The 18,973-nt window shown below is 36.8% G+C and overlaps 1 protein-coding gene across 3 annotated transcripts in view; it reads left to right on the top strand.

Annotated features, from left to right (window-relative positions):
* The window catches only part of HEATR5A (HEAT repeat containing 5A), a 55,894-nt gene that overhangs the window by 21,207 nt on the left and 15,714 nt on the right, over positions 1 to 18,973 (top strand). The window contains exons 14-25 of one of the 3 annotated variants that reach the window (XM_009886940.1): positions 3,732 to 3,895; positions 4,014 to 4,189; positions 5,664 to 5,769; positions 6,750 to 6,940; positions 7,397 to 7,556; positions 8,639 to 8,828; positions 9,399 to 9,568; positions 14,795 to 14,938; position 15,810; positions 16,071 to 16,250; positions 17,728 to 17,967; positions 18,696 to 18,877. In XM_009886940.1, the coding sequence (XP_009885242.1) occupies positions 3,732 to 3,895; positions 4,014 to 4,189; positions 5,664 to 5,769; positions 6,750 to 6,940; positions 7,397 to 7,556; positions 8,639 to 8,828; positions 9,399 to 9,568; positions 14,795 to 14,938; position 15,810; positions 16,071 to 16,250; positions 17,728 to 17,967; positions 18,696 to 18,877 (1,904 nt within the window). Of the gene's footprint in view, positions 1 to 3,731; positions 3,896 to 4,013; positions 4,190 to 5,663; positions 5,770 to 6,749; positions 6,941 to 7,396; positions 7,557 to 8,638; positions 8,829 to 9,398; positions 9,569 to 14,794; positions 14,939 to 15,809; positions 15,811 to 16,067; positions 16,251 to 17,727; positions 17,968 to 18,695; positions 18,878 to 18,973 lie in introns of all 3 variants that reach the window. The other 2 variants (XM_009886942.1, XM_009886941.1) reach the window with 2 other exon arrangements.

The following is an 18,973-nucleotide window of genomic DNA, read 5'->3' as shown; positions in this document are numbered from 1 at the left end:
CAGAACATAACTAGCAGTATTTAAAATCTAATCCTCTAATCCAATAGCTATGCACTGTAGTTAGACAGGTCTAACAGTTCAACTAAAACATTAAATATCTTTGCTGTCTTGAAATTGTCATGTGAATATCGTTTGCCATAGTGTACTGTATAGACTGAAACAATAAACCAAAGCGTTTCACAGCTGTAAGAGAAGTACAGGGTATTTCATCAGGACAGAGAGAATGCTGGCCAGCCAGCCACTGAATTGACTGTGTCCTCTGTATTACAGAGGGAGTACTTACTCAAATAATCTGCTCCATCTAGTGGTAACTGCTAAGTGAATCTTCGTAAGGACAAATCCCTGACCTTTGCCTTAAAGCTGTTGTCACATTAGAGGTCTGTATATAACACTTGAAGCATAGTGTATAATACTCATTTGTGACTTGGACTTAAAAGACTGAAAATGACACCTCCATCCCTTACAGCAAGTTATTTCTTTGGTTCTTCTATTACAGGGGCAATATTTTATAGTATACAAATATTTGGATGTGGGTGATTTGGGTGATTTCTTGGTTTGTTTGGGATTTTTATATATGGTCTAACTTTATTGAAAAATACATGCTATTTTACAGTGTGACCTGTAAAGTCTGAATCTTGTGAGAGAGCATCCTAGCTGAGGATGCTGCAATCTAGAAACAATAAGCAATGAAAAGGCCTAAAAGGTTTGTAAGTGGTCACCCTGCTGAAAACTTCATAAATAGCCTTAAAATCAAAACAGTTGTTTGACAGATGTAGTCTCAGAGTTGTTCTCCTGTTTGTAATACAGCAGTATGAGAGTGGGGGAAGAATGGAAACGCATATATTGCCAGAGCTTATTTTCAAGGTCTGTTACATATTTTAACATGCAAGTATGCACTGTTTAGAAGAGCAAAAAACAGGTTTTAAGGTAAGGTTTGAAACAAATACCTTTCTTTCCATATTATTTCCAGTATGACAACTTCATGCAGAAACTGTATGTCTTTGTAAGTACTAGGATTTTTTAAAATAAATTATTTGGGAAAACAATATGATTGTGGAACCCACGATGCTTTTTTTTGGTATCTAATTTTAGTCATTATCACTAGGAAGACTAGTAGGTGTACTCTTCTGTTGCACAGCCTGGCACATTTTGCATGGCTCACAGTGACACACTGAATGAGAAGCTTTCACCAGTTCATTGTTTTATTTATTTTCTTATCTTTTGCTTCAGTCTGGGTAGTTAGGCAGAGACTAGAAATGTGCAAGGCGTTTCTTTTTGAGAAAATCGGTGATGGGAACGTATACTAGGCGTTGTAACTCAAGTTTTTAGTATTTGCAAATAATGTGCAAAGCTTTCTTTTCTTTAGCAGGAGAGGAACAAACCAAAATACCCAGCAAAATAAACATTTGCAAACAGATTCTGTATTCATAGCTCCAAGCCTCTTTCTCGACTCAAACCTTTAGATTTCTGAGGCCTGAGATACTAGAACTTGTTTCAGCTCTGCTTGGTCCTTTCCCACTCTCTTTCTGCCTCTCTGGTATTTCTCTTCCTGCTTTCTGTCATCAATAAAAATCAGTATCTGCTCAAACAGCAGAATTATGAAGGCTTACTCTGAGTGAGCGTGAGTAGTAGATGATTTTTTGCATTATTTCAGCAGACAGATATGATAAGAATGTATTAGATTAACTTGATCATCAGTGAAAAACATTTAATGTTCTAGTTGCTGTCTTCCTTCATGTGTGAATGGTTAAGACTTTGCAATTTAGCTGATACAAAGTATGAACTTGTTAAGCTGGGAAAAGCAAGTTCTGTTTCTAAGATGATGATTTATATTCTTCATCACTTTCATGTGTCATTAGTTTTGGATGCTGATGTGCTCATGTTTTTGAGGCTAAAACATCTATTTCCCGTGAGTTAATATAAAAAATTTCAATATTTCACACGATAATTTCACACGAATCATTTCAGTAGTTTGAATTTTGATTATTAGATTTGTTGATGTTTTCTGTGGTCTGAAATTAATGTGTTTTGTCAGACAACTCATTAGGGTTCTTTTCATTCTTCAGCTTTTTGTGCTTGTTACGTTCCACTGTCTAAACCATAAAATTGAATACAAGCATTCACTTCTCTTTCTTAATAGGATGAGATGAATAGTTAGCATGTTGGAACAGCATTATGCCTCAAAATTTTGAACCGCTTTACGTTGGGGTAATATTATTTGACATGTTGAGGATGGCCAAAAGTCTGGGACTGAAAGAAGTGTTACGTTGGCAAAAAATTGCTGAGTATCTCCATTAAATTTAATTTGAAAAGCTGTTTTCATAGAAAGGGGATTTTCCAATTTTTTTTTGTATTGAGATCTGTAATAATTAGCGAAAGAGCAGTTCCTAGTTGTTGTTAATTATTGTGGCTTTTAAAAAGGCTCAATATCTGTCCCTTTCACACAGTATCTGTGCATACTGGAATATATATGATAGTGCTAACCTTTTGCATTTAGATTTGAGTTAAGCATTTTGGGAATAATGGCATACTTGTTCATTAGCCAGGGAGGCAGGCGAAGCGAGGGTTGCCTGCAGGGGAGGGAGGCCGAAGGCGACAGGAGTTTGGGGGTAGGGGGAGGAACTCAGCTTTGCCCAGAATGGATTCAAGGTTCAGGAAGGGTGAAATGGCTGGTTGCAGCTGCCAGTTGAAACTATCCAAATGCTTCTGCTCGTGCTCGTGAGGCGCCGATAGCTGCGTTGTCCCACTTTTTGGAACTTGTGTGTGTTAAAAAATTATAAGCAACTTCAGTGTGAACAGGTAATTGTGTGATCCTCTAACAACAATACTCAATGTAAAGAAGTGGATGTGTGGAGTTAAGTCCCCCTTAATGCTGATATTTCCCAATTCATGAGGACTTGACTTTGCAATCTTAATGCTCTGGAGGTAAACTCTTATGTAATATTTGCATAAAGGTTGTGTACATTCTTTAGGAACAGTTCTGCAGTGTTTTTCAAGACAACTTACTTATCAGATGAGCCAGACCTTTCTCATCACGTGTGGTTCAAACTCTGGAAATGTTCTCTCATTGCAGGGGCTATTTTAATAACCGAAAATGGTCTGACTTGGAAATGTTGTTGTTTATGTATAGTGTACAATCTTGTCTGAAATATTGTGTACAAAAATATGTGAAAGTTTTAACTGCCAGTGTAAATTATCATAATGTAAACTACAGTAAATTCCTCATGCTTTGCTTTTTTGAGTGCAAGCTCCTGCAATAGGGGAGTACATTCTGCAGCTTTTGGTTATTTATCAAACTTATGGATGTTTTAAATTACATCTGCTTGCCAGGTCCAAGTATTCCTGCGTGGTTATGTAATACATTCCACAGCATTAATTTTCAGGAAATAGAAGAAAATGTCTGTGCTTGTAACTGCCTTTTTTCCTCTACTTCAATTGTAAATGTAACTAACTTACTGGATTAGCAGTTGTGTGGCATCATGCCTTCTGTAAAGGTAAAGGTCTCTGGTTTTCAGCTTCTAGATTGCTGTATGTGCTTAGTTTGCTTATTTTAAGTAGTGCTCTGTTGTTTCTCCTGTAGTGAGAGTGTTCTACAATTAACTATTTGAAGACTTAAGAAAAATGTTAGTCGGATGTTCCTATTTCAATATACATTCAGTATATATTTCAGTACTTGCCTGTGGCAAGTAATTAACTGGAAATTTTGAATATTTTTTTCCTTTAATTTAAAGGAAGCTTCTATGCTGTTCTAAAAGAGTTAGTGACTGACTTGACCATCCCGGATAGCCAGATTGATGCCTCTACGTTCTTGCTTCCACCCCTTTGTCATGAGAATGATCTGCTTTTACTTGGTCCCTTACTGCAGGAGACTGACCACCGATTTATCGAAGAGCAGGTACTTTTTGATCTAGTATAATGGTAGTATTGTATTTTTATACAGTTCTAGTTATTTGGGTCAGTGCTGGTTTTGACTTGGTCAAAAATATGGCTATCACTTTTTTTCCTTCTTACAGCTGCTTTTAGGTAACAGCATAGCTGGCGGCAGCCTGGAGTATGACCCTTACTCAATTTATGAGAAAGTTGCAAAAGGTGATTCGGTACCCAAACCACTACCTCCTGTATTGTCTGTTATCAGTGCAGCAACTCGTCTTTTTGGAGTTATGTTTTCCCATGTAGCAGAATCTCACAGGTAAAGTAGTAACTGTAACTGTTGGGGGATTTGGGAGATGCTAAGAGATGGTCACAGTGTTTGAGATTGAACACAGAAGAAAACAATTCTGGAAAAATAATGAATTATAAAAGTGGATACTGTAAACCACCTGAATAATATAATTCAGACTAACAAATTATTAGACTTTCTGTTTACAGTTATTCACAATGAGAAGGCACATCCAGTAAAAGGCTTCTGTCATTATAATAAATTCTGTTGACCAAGGAAAATAATGTTTTGTTTCAATAGCCAGATCAAAAAATACATTATTTTAAGAGATACTACACAATTATTATAGTGCTTAACACATAATCACCAAAAGCCTTAGAACCAAAGAGGGACCAAAGGGGTAGGGAGCTGTAGTAAAATTTAACCCTTATCCTGCTTCATTCTTTATAACAAGTGGATGGGAAGAAACAGGAGTGTGAGTCTTAACACAGTTCTGTCAAGGTACAAGAACACTTGAAAGGGATCGCAGACTTCTCTTGGTTTGGTCTGTGTGTATCTTCCTCCCGCACACATGTCATTTTGGTTTGTTCCACATTCGTAGGCACATTGATTGCTGAAGCATAAAATTCTTCAAGACTTTTGCATGCTGTTGCTTATTCTGTGCACTGCTGGTAATTTTTTTGAATGTGGCATTACAGCAAATCAATTATTTTTAATTTAAACAGTTTTATATTTTCAAAGCCAACTGTAGTTAGACCTCAGCTCCTGGTCATTGTAGGTGGTGATGGTTTTGTAATTTCCTGTAAGGGATGAGCGTTTAGCATGTGAGTCCCGAGTCTTGATGCCTTCACTGCTTAGAATGCTCAGGATTTAGTGTAATCCCGAGGGAGCTCTTTTTATGTGAGCATTCCTGTCCCCTGCCAATAAAATTGCCACATGCTTTGAGATATTCTTCTGACTTGCAGTTCCTTCCTTGTTCTGTCTTCACTGATTGCTTTTGTTTGTTTGGGTTTTTGTTTTATGTTTGTCTGGGCTTTTTGCCCCTACTGTCACCAGGTTGCTGGTTGGTTTTCTTCACCTGTTGCTCAAGACCTGAATTAGTTGCTGCAGATAACTGCATTTCCCTTTTGTTTTTCCTCTCCCTCCTCCTTTCTCAATTGCAAGCCAAAATGCATCAATCTCATACACAGTTCCTTTTAATAACATCTGTCTAATGCTACTTGGATATAAGTGATTATCTGTGAATACATATGTTATAAGGAAACAAAGGCAAAAAGTTCGTGTTTGTAGAGTAATTACCTATTCTAATATGGAATAGAAAAAATTTTTGTAGTAGACAGGGATGCCAGTTGAAGGAAAATGCTCAAGAGTTAGAGTAATAGATTTGTTTCACCTCTGTTTCTACAATATATAGGCTTTGTTATGTGTTTTAGAATAAAATAAAAAAGCTTAACTTGTATACTTAATTCTTAATTCTGTGGTTTCTTTTCTTTTTTTGTTTAAGGCTGCAGGTGTTAGAACAGTTGTTGAATTCCATAAAGCAAACAAAAGGATCACGGCAACAAATAGTACAACTTAATGTTGTGTCAGCCTTTTCTACTTCCTTAAAGGTAAATCTCCTCTCTCCTTTGTTTCTCTCCTTTGTTTCTCTCCTTTGTTTCTCTCCTTTGTTTCTCTCTCTCTTACTAAAACATGGCATCTGTTGGTTCTAACAGTCTACACAGAAGTTCTTATTTTGATTAACAGCCGAGGTGAAGATCAGTCCTCTTTTCTGTGATATTTTTTGTGATGTCGCATTTAAGTGCTGAAGAGTCACAGTTTTTAATTTTTCCTTTTTTTTAATGTTAAGGGTTAAGGAAACCCATTCTGGTACATTGTAGTATAGTACCATCCATACCAGTGTCATTCAAATAGGAGAGAGATGGAAAAAATATGTTTGTATCATTTCTGCCTTTATCACTATCTCTTTCATATTTCTTACTGTAAAATTTAAAAAGTAACAATTGGTGAAATAAAGTAATCTCATAACTATCTGCTGTTTGTCGCTTTTCCCTGATGCTTTATTTGTAATTTCCTCTGTTCATGTGCAGTTTTCATTCTTCCCTTCTTAGGCTTTCTTCAAACTAAGGCAAAATGTTTTCAGCATAGGCAAGACCTTTCATTGTACAATATTTGTATTTGAGACATATTAAATATGTGATCCAGATAACTGCTGTAGCTTTTGCTCATACTCTTTTTATGGACTGGGATTTTTCTTTGTGTTATTATTCTGTTTTCACTGGCTTTCTTTTTCATATTATTTCCTGAATTTTATGTGAGTGTGTTGGTTTATTGCATTCTACTGCAGTATATCCAGTATTTCTTAAAATCAGAATGTTGATATTATAATGTTGTGCTATGATGCACACTTATCTCGAGTTAGGCTTCTAACTCACAAACCAGCAAATAAAAATAGAGGAATTCCTCAGATAAAAGGGGAGTAAAATTAAATTCTTTCTGCAGATCTTGTAATTTTTGCATGACTGACAGAAAAACACATTCTGATTACTATACTGTCTTGCTGTTTAATATATTTGATATCTATTTTTAGCACTTGGCAAACTGCAAGGGAAGTTTAGGTCCAGAAGAAGTTAGAAGGTCTGCTCTGACATTGGTAATGGGTGCCTTGGAAAGCAATAATCCACTACTAAGATGTGCTGCTGCGGAGTGTTTGGCCAGATTGGCACAAGTGGTTTCTGACAGTGCCTTCACTGCTGGATTAGCACAAGTCAGTTTTGACAAGTAAGTTTAAAAAAAAAAACCAAAACTCTGGTTAAAAAAAAAAAAAAGTTTGAGTTTATCAAAACTGTTTGAGAAATCTACCTGGCCCCTGTTACGAGACTTTTAAAAAGCTGGTTTTCTGCATGAATTTGATGTCACTTCAAAAAAAGCACTTCCTGACTTCTGCATGTAGTCCTTAGTTATGTTGATCTTTAAGAAGATTGTCTAACCATGTAGATTTTCAAATAAATTAAATCGGCTGCTCTTCTAGCGACATCATTTAGTTATATCTGAAATATTTTTGGTGCTTCCTTCAGATAAGAGATGATAAATGAACTTAGAATTTTTGGCAATATAATCATGTCTAATAAAATATTTTGCTGATTATATACTAGAAATTCCATTTGTAGATGTGCTTGTTACAAAGAATCGGTCTTGGTGATTACACTAATAGCTTTCTTTTCTTATCATTAATAGGCTAAAATCTGCTAGGGACGTGGTATCAAGGACAGGTCACTCTTTGGCTCTGGGATGTCTGTATAGGTACCTAGGAGGAATAGGTTCTACTCAGCACCTGAATGCATGTGTTGGAATCCTTTATACTCTATCTCAGGACAGTACTTCTCCTGATGTACAGGTATTTGTCTCTTATCTAAAAATGTTTTATTACACATTAAAAGGTTTATGTTCTGGAGTATAAGTTTTTTCACGTAAGAGTAACACTTTACAGCCTCTTAGGCGTACCTCACAGGTGATGGCTGGAGCACAAAGGCAATGAAAACCGTAGCCCTCGCTCGAAATCCACCTTCCAAGAAAGAACTATAAGATATGAGAGGTTCTTATTTAATGATCTATGAGGCAGATAAGGCTAAGATATGCTGGCTTCAAAACCAGTATCTGATGTTTTAGGAATGGATTAATTTTACGTTCACCTATATCTTGACCTTGACTAGTTTGGTTTTTTTTCGCCTGTCAGGTTTTTTCTCTGCTACAATGGCTACCTCACAGCATTTTTTGTTGAAGGGTTATGTAATAAATAACAAGGATTTGTAGCCTTGAATGCTGTAGAACTTGGTCAGTATGCTTCCTCGACTAAGGCAAGCTATTTTGAAGACTAATTAAAATTATTTCTCTGTGGCTAAAACTCTTATCTGTCAGAACAGCTTTAAGAGACATTGAGTATATTCCATGTAGTTGTCTAAATCGCAGTTAAAGATTTTTTTTAAGCTTTATCTACAATATCTTTACACAGACAAGGACTGTATATTGACATGAAACAGGTGTGGCTATTGGTGCAAAGTAACTGAGACTAAAGCAATGTGTGGTTTCAACAACTCTGTTGTATTTTTTTCATAGTTCTTTTGTTTGTGTACATGGAAGTATGAGAAATGTTACAAAGAGTAGAATGTATTTGAGGAATAATAATTACTATTAAAATAATTTACTGTAAGATTAATTTTTTTAATTAACAATGGGAAATTTAAAATGGTTCTTTCATTGCAGAACATACAGTTCCTTGTAAAATATTCAAACTGGCTTATTAAGCATCAGGTTCTTAAAGTTTCTTTCTATAACCTCTCCATTTGTCCCTTTGAACCTTTAAGTTGAACTTTCGTTACACTTAGTTGGTGAATTTCACTTGAACTATCAAATTTTAAACAGCTCTTATGTTTATTCTATCGTATAGACATTACATGACAGCTTCTCTTTATTTTACAGGCATGGGCACTGCACTCTCTGTCACTGATAGTAGATTTAGCTGGCCCCTTGTATCACGTGCATGTGGAACCTACCTTATCTCTTGTTCTCATGTTGTTGTTGACTGTGCCTCCCGCTTACGCTGAAGTTCACCAAAGCCTTGGTCGCTGTTTAAATGCACTTATTACCACGCTGGGCCCTGAGTTGCAAGGTAGGCAATGTACAATAGTGTCAGCTTTACCTGGTTTAGCAACAAAATTGCTAAGCATTGTTTGAATGTGTAATTCAAATTTTATCAACAAATAAATGCATGCTAAGATTTTTTCCTTGTTGTAAAACAGTATTTCACAGGCCACGAGTTTATGCAATCAAGATGTCATGACTGCTAGTTTTCCAAAACTAGTGTCTCTTTTTGACAACTTTTCCTTTGTTTGAACTGGTTCTCCAAGCTTTGCCTTGGGCTGAAAATTCTTACATTTAGCATGCAAATAGAAGGTATTCATATTTCAAGAGTTAGGAGCCAGTCTGTGTCTTAGTTATGATGCAGATGTTTAAAATTTGCATCTAAATAAACTTTTAGGAACCATAAACCCTGAAATTTCCATAAAGCAAGGTGACCATTATTCATTGATATCGGAGTATAACACAGATATAAAACGTATCCTTCCAGAGGATGAGAGTTATGGGTGGCTTCAGAAAAAGACAGGTTATATTTTGAGGGGAAAAAAAAAAAAAGAAGTTGATGTTTTAAAAACAAAAACCTTCTTTCTTCTGAATATAGGCAGCAGTATGACAGTTTCAGCCTTAAGAACTTCCTGTCTCCTGGGCTGTGCGGTGATGCAGGATAATCCTGACTGCCTTGTTCAGGCTCAAGCCATCTCTTGCCTTCAGCAGCTTCACATGTTTGCTCCTCGACATGTCAACTTATCCAGCCTTGTAAGCTGTTTATGTGTGAGTATACGTTTACTAGTCTGCCTCCTTGTATTTTAAAACGTTTAGTTCAGAAACACTTAAAAAATACAAATGTGTCTTTAACCAGAGGAACTGATCGTTATGTAGGGGTGAAGTGTTTCATATCCTCTTACGGGCAAGTATTCTCTATTTTTTTAATTTTTTTCCTCAGTTTCTGCTTCCTCTTTATAAGATGAGCACATTCTATAGAAATCTTTGCCTTCTGAACTGCTTGCAAGTGCGTTCTGCTGCTCTTATTAAGGCCAGTTGTCTGGCAGGATATACCATCCATTACAACTTTCTGCGGGACTGTTACCAGCTATTTTATGTCAGCCAGTATTTTAACTCTGCTGCTTTTATGTCTTAGGTGAAGGATTGATTAAAAAAAAGTTGTGTGTACCAATTACTGAGAATTGTTTTGTTTTTTCATGATGGTGAAAAAAATGTAGATTTTCTATTTTGTAATTTATGTAGCACTAATGCTTCAGCATACTGACTTTTTGACAGTCAGTATAGAAATTTCTGACACTTACATAAGTAATAGTCAAACTAAGTCTTTGGAAAAAATAAGCAAAACTCTTCTCCAGGCGTATTTGGCAAAGAGGTGTGGGGAGTTGTTTGCTGGGGTTTTGTTTGTTGGGTTTTTTTCCCCTAAAGTCTCTCTGTCTTTGAATAGCTGCTGTTCCCAAGCACTTAGTTCTATGAAGAAAGCAAAAATAATTTTTTGGTAGTTACTAGCCTTGGTGGGTTTTCAGGGGCTGGCTAGGGTGGGGTTTTTTGGTTGGTTTTTTTGTGTTTTGTTTGGGGTTTTTGTTGTGGTTTTTTTTTTTACATAAGACCCTCTAGTCTCCCTGTAAATCAGATAGGAAAAAAAAACCAAACAACTGCCAGACAATAAAGTATGTTGGGGGCTTTTTTAATCTCTCTTACCTAAACACAGTTCTTATTCACATCTTTCCCGGGTCACACTTGTATATCAGTAGTAACCATATATTGATTTTTGTATAAAGTTTAGATTCCTTCCATTTATTCAGTTGGACAACTTTATTCAGTTGGACTAGAAACATGATTGTGGGAGCCAGGAAAAATTAAAGGAGAAGCTCACATTGTGTTAGGCATGGATATACTAGTTGCAAAAGAACTGGAACTGAAGTGTTATTTCGTTTAACGTATACCAGCAATGGTTTTCTCTTCTCTGGGTAAAACGCAGTTTTTCTTACATTGAGAAAATCACAACAAATCGTTTAAGACAGTCTTGCTCAGAGGATGTTTTAGGATTTGGGATCATATGTTAATTCCATGTATAGTCTGCTTACGTGTACAGTACTATCTTTCTAACTAATAGCAAGTACCTACTAAAAAAGAGGATGTCATGATAAAGTTGTCTTGTGCATACGCTATTACTGATTTTTATTATTTTTACAAACTGTCTTAAAGTACTTCATACAGTAGTTTATGAACTTTATAATAATAATTAAATTACTCGGTTAAGAACAAGCATGGTTCATGGCTTGTGTGTATGCGTGCATCCGTACGCATGTGCGTGTTCACCTCTACTCCAGAAATGATTGTGAGCTTCACAGGGGAGGAGTTCACCAAAGTCAGTGGCTTTACATGGATGACCTTCTCTCATTCTCATGAATTTGTTACAGAACTACTACCAATGTTGCTGATGCTAACAAGTCAGTAAATGTCAATATGTCTCTCAAGTGTCATAAACAAAGAAGGTTTGAGTGTGTGCTTCACAGGTCTGTGAGAAGATCATTGCACAAGCAGACTCCTGCATTAGTAAAACTCACCATCTATCCATGTGGTTGCCACCCACTGAATCACTATCTCGCTAGGGAACCAGTATAAACTATTGGACTGGACCAGAAATCTGCTCTTTACTCTGTTGTTGGCTTGCAAAGTGACTCTTAGCAAGTTATTCGGCATGAGTTTAAATTTCTGCAAGTGGAGAACAAGGTGTGACTGTCCTCCATTGTAATGCATTTTGAAGTCTTAAAGGGAAGTAGTATAAAAGCTGGGCCCCAGATACGGTGGATATTCACCACTGCATTCTTAATATAAGGCAGAAAAACAGGAGATGCAAAGAATCTGTGGTCAGTTAAATGATCTTTTCCCCTTCTGTCCACAGAAACATGAATTCTTACTCATAAAATCTTGAAAACAAATGTGCAAAGAATTTTTTTTTAGTAATGTTTGAACCAACTCCCCTCTCCACCTTTTTTCCCAAGGTTTCCAGAAAATTTCTGTCTTCAAACTGCCTTTTTGAAATTCTGAAATAGACTTTCTTTATTCCCCTTTCCTCTCCTCCCCTCCGCTCTCTTCTTTTTTCCTTTCTCTTTTTTCCCTTTCCTCTTTCGCTTTTTTCCCTTTCCTCTTTCGCTTTTTTTCCCTTTCCTCTTTCGCTTTTTTTCCCTTTCCTCTTTCGCTTTTTTCCCTTTCCTCTTTCGCCCTTTTTCCCTTTCCTCTTTCGCCCTTTTTCCCTTTCCTCTTTCGCCCTTTTTCCCTTTCCTCTTTCGCCTTTTTTCCCTTTCTTCTTTTTCAAATAGATGTAGCATTAGGCACACCACCACAATTGCTGTGAGCAGCTGCAAGCTGCCTCCTCCACCTGTCTTCCCAACGCCTAGAGCATGAGATGGTTCAGGGCCCTGAAGTACTTAGGCGGCTCAGTTTGTGACTATGCTAGCACTAACAAAACATGACTTGGGCAATGGATGCACAGCTTCACTGGCGTGTTTTTCATTTGTTTGTTTGTTTTTAAATTCTGTAAATGTGCCTGTCCTTATCTAGCTTCCCTTCTTCAGCTTCTGAAAGTACTCCTTGTTTGCCCATTGGATCTTTTTTCACGGGGTTTTGCATCTAACAGTGTCATGCTTATCCTGTCAGTTAAATTCTTGGCTCCAGCAGAATAGAAATCATATGCTTTTAATCTCGTCTAACATTAGCTCTAAAGCTAACTTATGTGAGCACAGACTTCTAACGAGCTTATCTGTGTGAGCTTATGATATAGTGAACACCAGTTTTCGGCTGCAAGACACTGAAGATATTTTGGAACACAATAAGTAGACAATGTCAATAACTATGCTACGCTGTTGTCTTGGTACTCTTTAAGTACTAATTTTAGGGGCAGCTGGCTTGCAATTTAAGTGTGTTCAACATCAAATACAATATAAATGAACTAAGCAAATTAGGGTTTTGGTATGTTTGAGATAAGATTCTGAATTTTAACGTATGCTGAATTTACATGTAATGGTCTCCATGTGTGGTTGGTATCACTGTGATATCTATATTTTGGTTTTGTCATGACTGGTTTGTCATTTGTTTTTGTGCAGGAAATCTTGTTGGATAATTCTGTGTTGGTAGGTCCCTGTGCCTTGTTAATCCTAAACTTTTGCAGTTTGCAGTGGTGTTTTTTATTTCATCTTTTATCTTTTGCGTTTAACCATTTTAATGTAATTTCTTTTAGCATGTCAAATGACATATGTCTTCCTAACCAGACCCTTCCTAACTTTCTGCAGGTGGCAGACATACATTTCATTTTGTGCTTAGTGAGGCATAATCTTGGTTTTAACATGTTAAGCACAGAAAGGGAACTGTTTATTCATTTAAGTTTGTATGTGATGCTTGCATTTTGTGTCTGCTTTGTCCTGTGCCCTGCTTAGAATGTGGGAGAATGAGAGAGATGAAAAATGTGCATCTTGCGTTATTCAGTAGCCTCAATTGGATCCTCCTGTTTTTTCCCTATTAAAAACGAGCACGCAATTTATGCATGTCCAACTTGCAGTAGAGTGTGTAGCCTGCTTGCATAAATGTTGCATTAAAAGCCTTGCTTGCTTTTTAAAGTTTCAGTTAAAGTATCTTGCAGACATACTTACTGAGTCAGGTTTCTTTTCTTTTAGAAGAATTATGCAGAGAGTGTATCTTTGTATTAAATATGTAATTCTGAGTATTGTAGATTCATGTGCATGCATAGAAACGCAGAAGACGAAGCTTAGTTCCGTTAATGTGACAAGGCTGAAATTGTGTATCACTTACTCTTTTTATCCTTAAGTTATTCTTTTTAACTGTATGTTAACTAATATATATTAGTCATTTTGACTAACATATATTGACCTGTTGCTGACAAATGAGGAGCATGACCTTACTGCAAGGTTTCCCTGCAGCAGACGTTCAGCTCTGTCTATTTTAAGGATGGTTACAGCTAAGGGTACACAATCTTTTTTTTTTATGATAGCCTACACTTAATTTAAAAGCAGCTGCATAAATATTGGTGTAGCCATCTTGCCTGGCCATACAGCTGGTTCACTGTATATTTAGGATTCTCTTCAGAATGTTCTTTAAATTGAAAGCAAGCAAATAAAAATCAGAAAGCTCCACTCTAACAAAAAAAAACCCCAAACAAACAAAAAAAACCCTTGAGGCTATGTCTTGGGTTTTTAAAGTGCTTTTCCTTGTTCCTGTAATAACGAATCTGTTATCGTGTATTTTTCAGTATAAAAACCAAACACTGGCTTGGTGGTGTTAAAATATGGCGATGCTATAAACTTTTTTGCTAGAAACTGCTCAGGAGAGCTGACTTGTCTCAATGTGATACATTCACCAGTAACTCTCACCCTTCCTCTCACCTTCTATAAAAAGTAATTTAATGTAATCTGAGTATATAATATTTTTTAAGATCAAATTGCAGCAGTGTTCTCTTTGCTCTTTTTTATAAACTTCCCTTCACGCATGGAGTTCAGATTAACTAAAGCCTGGTTGACTGTCTCACCCTTGGTTACACTGGCATTTCTCTAGTTATATCTGAAGATGATTTGAGTAATTGTCTCTTGCACTGAGCTTTCAAGCCCATTATTTATACCCTGTAGGCAAAGAATAGTATTAATTGTTCATTGAGACCACAATTCAGCTGTCATTGAAGTTAATGGGGGTCTTTCTACCAATATTGGTGGGACCTCGATCCGACCCCAAACCAGTCTTATGAGTTACCTTTTGGAGAGAAAATTTTGAAAGTACTGATATGTTAAAATTGACTACAGGAGTTGCAAAACCTTTCATTTGGGGGTTAAAAAAACCCCAAACTGAGCAAAAATAGCATCAATTACATGCTTACTGACTTTGCAGATTTGTCATAACTGCAGTTGTTCAGAAAATAATGACCTTATTGAGGTATTACTATAAAGGTTTGTTAGCCATCTTACTGTTTCTTCTTGCATGTTTCAGGTGAATCTCTGTAGCTCATACTTACTATTGAGACGTGCAGTGGTAGCTTGCTTACGTCAGCTTGTGCAAAGAGAAGCTGCTGAGGTATCAGAATATGCTGTTGCATTAGTTAAAGAGAGCAGAGAAGATTTTACACCAGGTAATGTATTGAAGTTTTGAGATCAAAGGGCATGACACATCGATAATGAATTTTAAACACACTCTACTATGGGTATGAAAACTTTGCTATGTTCTGAAATCTTTAACTCAAAAAGGTTTTCTGCTTCAGTTCTCTATATAGAACCAAACTATGGAAGCATCCAAACCCTTTCTTGGGGATAAAATTAAGATACTATTGCTTTTCATATACTGTAGATAGCCAGGGTCACTAAATTGAGAAAATGCAAGCGGAGTTCCAGAGAAACCGAAGCCTATCTAGCCAGTAGCTGTTGTAGTTACTGCTTCATAGTCCTGCATGTTACATGCATATTCATAATTTTATTTTCCCACATAAATCTCTTCTTAAATTAAAAATCCGTCATTGAGGGAAGCTGTACAAAGTTGAAAGTTTCTGTTGATCTCTTTGGAGAACTAGTTTAGTAACAATCAGCTGGGGCCCCTAGAATTTTTAACTTCCAAAAGGTTTGGTTTTTTTGCCAAAAGGCCTGAGAATGATCACTAGTTCATCCTCTATGGGCTTTCCTGTGACGGGACGGTGGTAATAAATGATTTCACTTTGGATTTCAGTTCAAGTTCATTTGCAAATTTTCAGAAAAGATAGACTATAGCCATTTTGCAATAATGCTGCTTTTTAAAATCGGTAATATTGAGCAAATGAAAATTGGTCATATTCATTTAACAAATTATTTTCTTGTGTCTGTTTTTTAGCTGCTTTGGAGAAAAATTTTAACATCCCTTTCAAATTAAAATGTTGTTCTAGAATTATCTTATGAGTCAGTGTGAAGAATCAGGTGGCCAAAGATAATTTTTTTCAGGAGTGCAGATGCTATGGTGATGGTAATGCTGTGAAATTCAGAGTTAGGATTCTTTTCTTTTTTCTCCTGGCATAACTTTCTTCGTGTTTTTAGTATGTTTCTGTGAAAGTTCAAAAGTTGTTTTGTACTCAGATTATTTGGACATGGTATTAAAGCAATTAATACTATTATTTCAAAAGTATTTCAGGGCTAGATACCTGTTGTTTGCAAGACAGTCAGTGCAACCTTCAGTGGGGTTTTTGTGGTCATTACTGCAGTTTTGTGATGTACGGCATTCAGCTCACAGACTTTGTTCTTAGCAGATGTTAACATCAGAGAAATAGGCCTGGAGGGGGCATTGCTGGGCTTGCTGGACAAAGAATTGGATCAAAGATTGTGCCAAGATATCAAAGAGACTCTGACTCATATGCTTACTTCAATGGCAGTTGAAAAGCTCTCTTTTTGGCTGAAGCTTTGTAAAGATGTTCTTGCAGCCTCAGCTGGTAAGTCCTAATACACTGTATTTGAGAACACAATGAAAATAAGGCCTGCAGCAGTACAGTGTGTCACTGAGGGAAAGTACTCTTATTTGTTGCATGTTTGACATTTATTAAATGTATCATCGTCCTACATACTGAAAGGTTGGACCCTTTAACTTAGTTCTTTCAGAAGGAATATGGCTTTCTCCCTTCTGATTGCCTTTTCCCTATTAAACAAGTTTTTTGTAAACATTTTATTATTTCTTGCCTGTTCATATTCTTGTTGATTGGTAATTGTCATGATTTAACCCCAGCTGGCAAGCACCACACAGCCACTTGCTCACTCCTCCCCACCTCCTGTTTGGGATAGGGGAGAGACTAGGAAGAGTACAAGTGAGAAAACTCGTGGGTTGAGACAAAGACAGTTTAATAAGTAAAGCAAAAGCCACACACACAAGCAGGGCTCCATCACGCATAATGGTTACTTGGGAAGGCAAACACCATCACTCCAAACATGTCCTCCCATTCCTTCTTCTTCCCCAGCTTTACGTACTGAGCATGACGTCCCATGGTATGGAATATCCCTTTGGTCATTTGGGGTGAGCTGTCCCAGCTGTGTCTCCTCACAACTTTTCGTGCCCTCCCAGCCTACTCGCTGGCGGGCGGCGTGAGGAGCAGAAAAGGGCCCTACTCTGTGCAAGCGCTGCCCAGCAGTAACTAAAACATTCCTGTGTTATCAACTCTGTTTTCAGCACAAATCCAAAACATAGCCCCATACTAGCCACCATGAAGAAAATTAACTCTACCCCAGCCAAAACCAGCACACGTTAACTTAATGTTAACTTATTTCCATATCAGAAATGGAAATGCAGAATACATTTGACCTTGTGGGTCCTGTGCAAGTACCCACAAGAAAAATATTCAGACCTCTTCTCTTAGTAATAGGAATGATGCAGACCTACTATATCATAATTAAACCCTTGAGCATATAAAATGAATTACTGTGCTGATTATTGGGGGAGGGAAATTATCTGCAGTGCAAGAGGAAAACTTTTGGATTTAGATTTTTTGATTTGGGAAAATACTAGCTGCTAACGTGTTATTTTAAAAGAGTGGTTTTTCGTTCACTTTTTTCACTGCTGATCTTCATTTACTTTTGTGGTATTGATCTTGTCTCCGGCAAGTAATATCAACCAAATGCAGACAGTTTTGTTACATTTTATTTTTAATTCTAGCATTTTCTTTAAGACACCAGGGTTGAAGGGAGTGATAGTGAGTTGGAGGCTAGAGATAGACTTTAAAGAGATTTTCTGATGAGTCCTTCTGTAGTTTTCAGTTACACTGTGAAAGAATATTACGTTTAGATGTGGTGTTGGGGGATATGCTGTAGGGGAGAACTTTGTAGAGTAGGGTAGACGGTTGGACTTGATGATCCCAAGGGTCTCTTCCAACCTAGACAATCCTATGATTCTATGATTTCTTCTTTTTTCAATATTTTCAGATTTCAATACAGTAGCTTCAGTAGATACCACTCAAGAAGAGGAAACTGCCAAAGTGGATGATGCATCTGTATTAACGTCTGACAGCGATGAGAGGTTCCATCCTTTCAGTAATCCACGATGGCCTACCAGAGTTTTTGCTGCAGAATGTGTTTGTAAAATTATAAGCCAGTGTGAGAATGCAGGCAGTGCACATTTTGACATAACTTTGGCTCAGGAAAGAAAACAACGTGATTCAAGAGGTATGTGTTAAGCACTGAAAGAATTTCACAGAATGCAAAGTATGCTTAAAATAAATGTTAGCTGTTTGCATCTTAATGAAATTCATCATAAATTTGTTGTTTGTAATCGTTGAAACCTTTAATTACTCTAATTAGAAGGTTATATTTATTAAGGTGTAGAGCAATTTTTATTTGCCAAAATATTGGCATATCACTGCAATATTTACACTCACTTTCCTGGTTATAGTACCATGGCATGTGCGTAGGATGCCATTGTTTCTGCATAAGCATTGGCAATCAGAAGTGATAGCTGGCACCAGCCTACAACATCACAGTTTGGTATCTGGGAGTATGACTAAAAAACTCTGCTTTTTTTCTTTCCATAATTTGCATAATTACCAGTAGAAATGCAGTCCCAATTTTCAGTACTTCTCTATGTTTATGTGGTGGTCTTCTCCTCAAAACTCTTTTTTAGAAAATCTGCCTCTTACATAAAGATGTTTATGCTTTATTCTAAGTACTTTTCTTTTTTTGCATTCAAATGGAAAGAAGCCTAGATCAGCTAACACAAGATGTCCAAGTAAGATTGTTGTATGTGTAAGCTGCCTTAAGTGAATCCTTGATATGTGGTAAGGTAATATGTAAAATACACACTTTGAAAATGTTGGGAGCAGTCTTATAAAATATATTGTGTCTAAATCTAAATTTAATAAAACTATTTTCTTTGTTAATTTCTGTTTTCTCTTCAGATGACTTTTTGGTATTGCATTTAGCTGACTTGATCCGCATGGCTTTTATGGCTGCCACAGATCACAGTGATCAACTTCGTCTTTCTGGGCTTCAAACATTGCTAATTGTTGTTCGGAAATTTGCAGCTGTTCCAGAACCGGAGTTTCCAGGTCATGTAATTCTGGAGCAATATCAAGCCAATGTAAGCACCATTGCTAATGGCTTAGAAAGGTTTAGAGATACAGTTAATTGCTAAAAGAAATTTGCTATTTGCAGTGCATAGTGCCAGTGTCAGGTT

Source organism: Charadrius vociferus, unplaced genomic scaffold (genome assembly GCF_000708025.1).
Source record: "Charadrius vociferus isolate BGI_N301 unplaced genomic scaffold, ASM70802v2 scaffold14, whole genome shotgun sequence".
NCBI classification, from domain to species: Eukaryota; Metazoa; Chordata; class Aves; order Charadriiformes; family Charadriidae; genus Charadrius; species Charadrius vociferus.
Note: the sequence above shows the minus strand (reverse complement) of the source record. Positions and strands in the feature narration are given on the sequence as shown.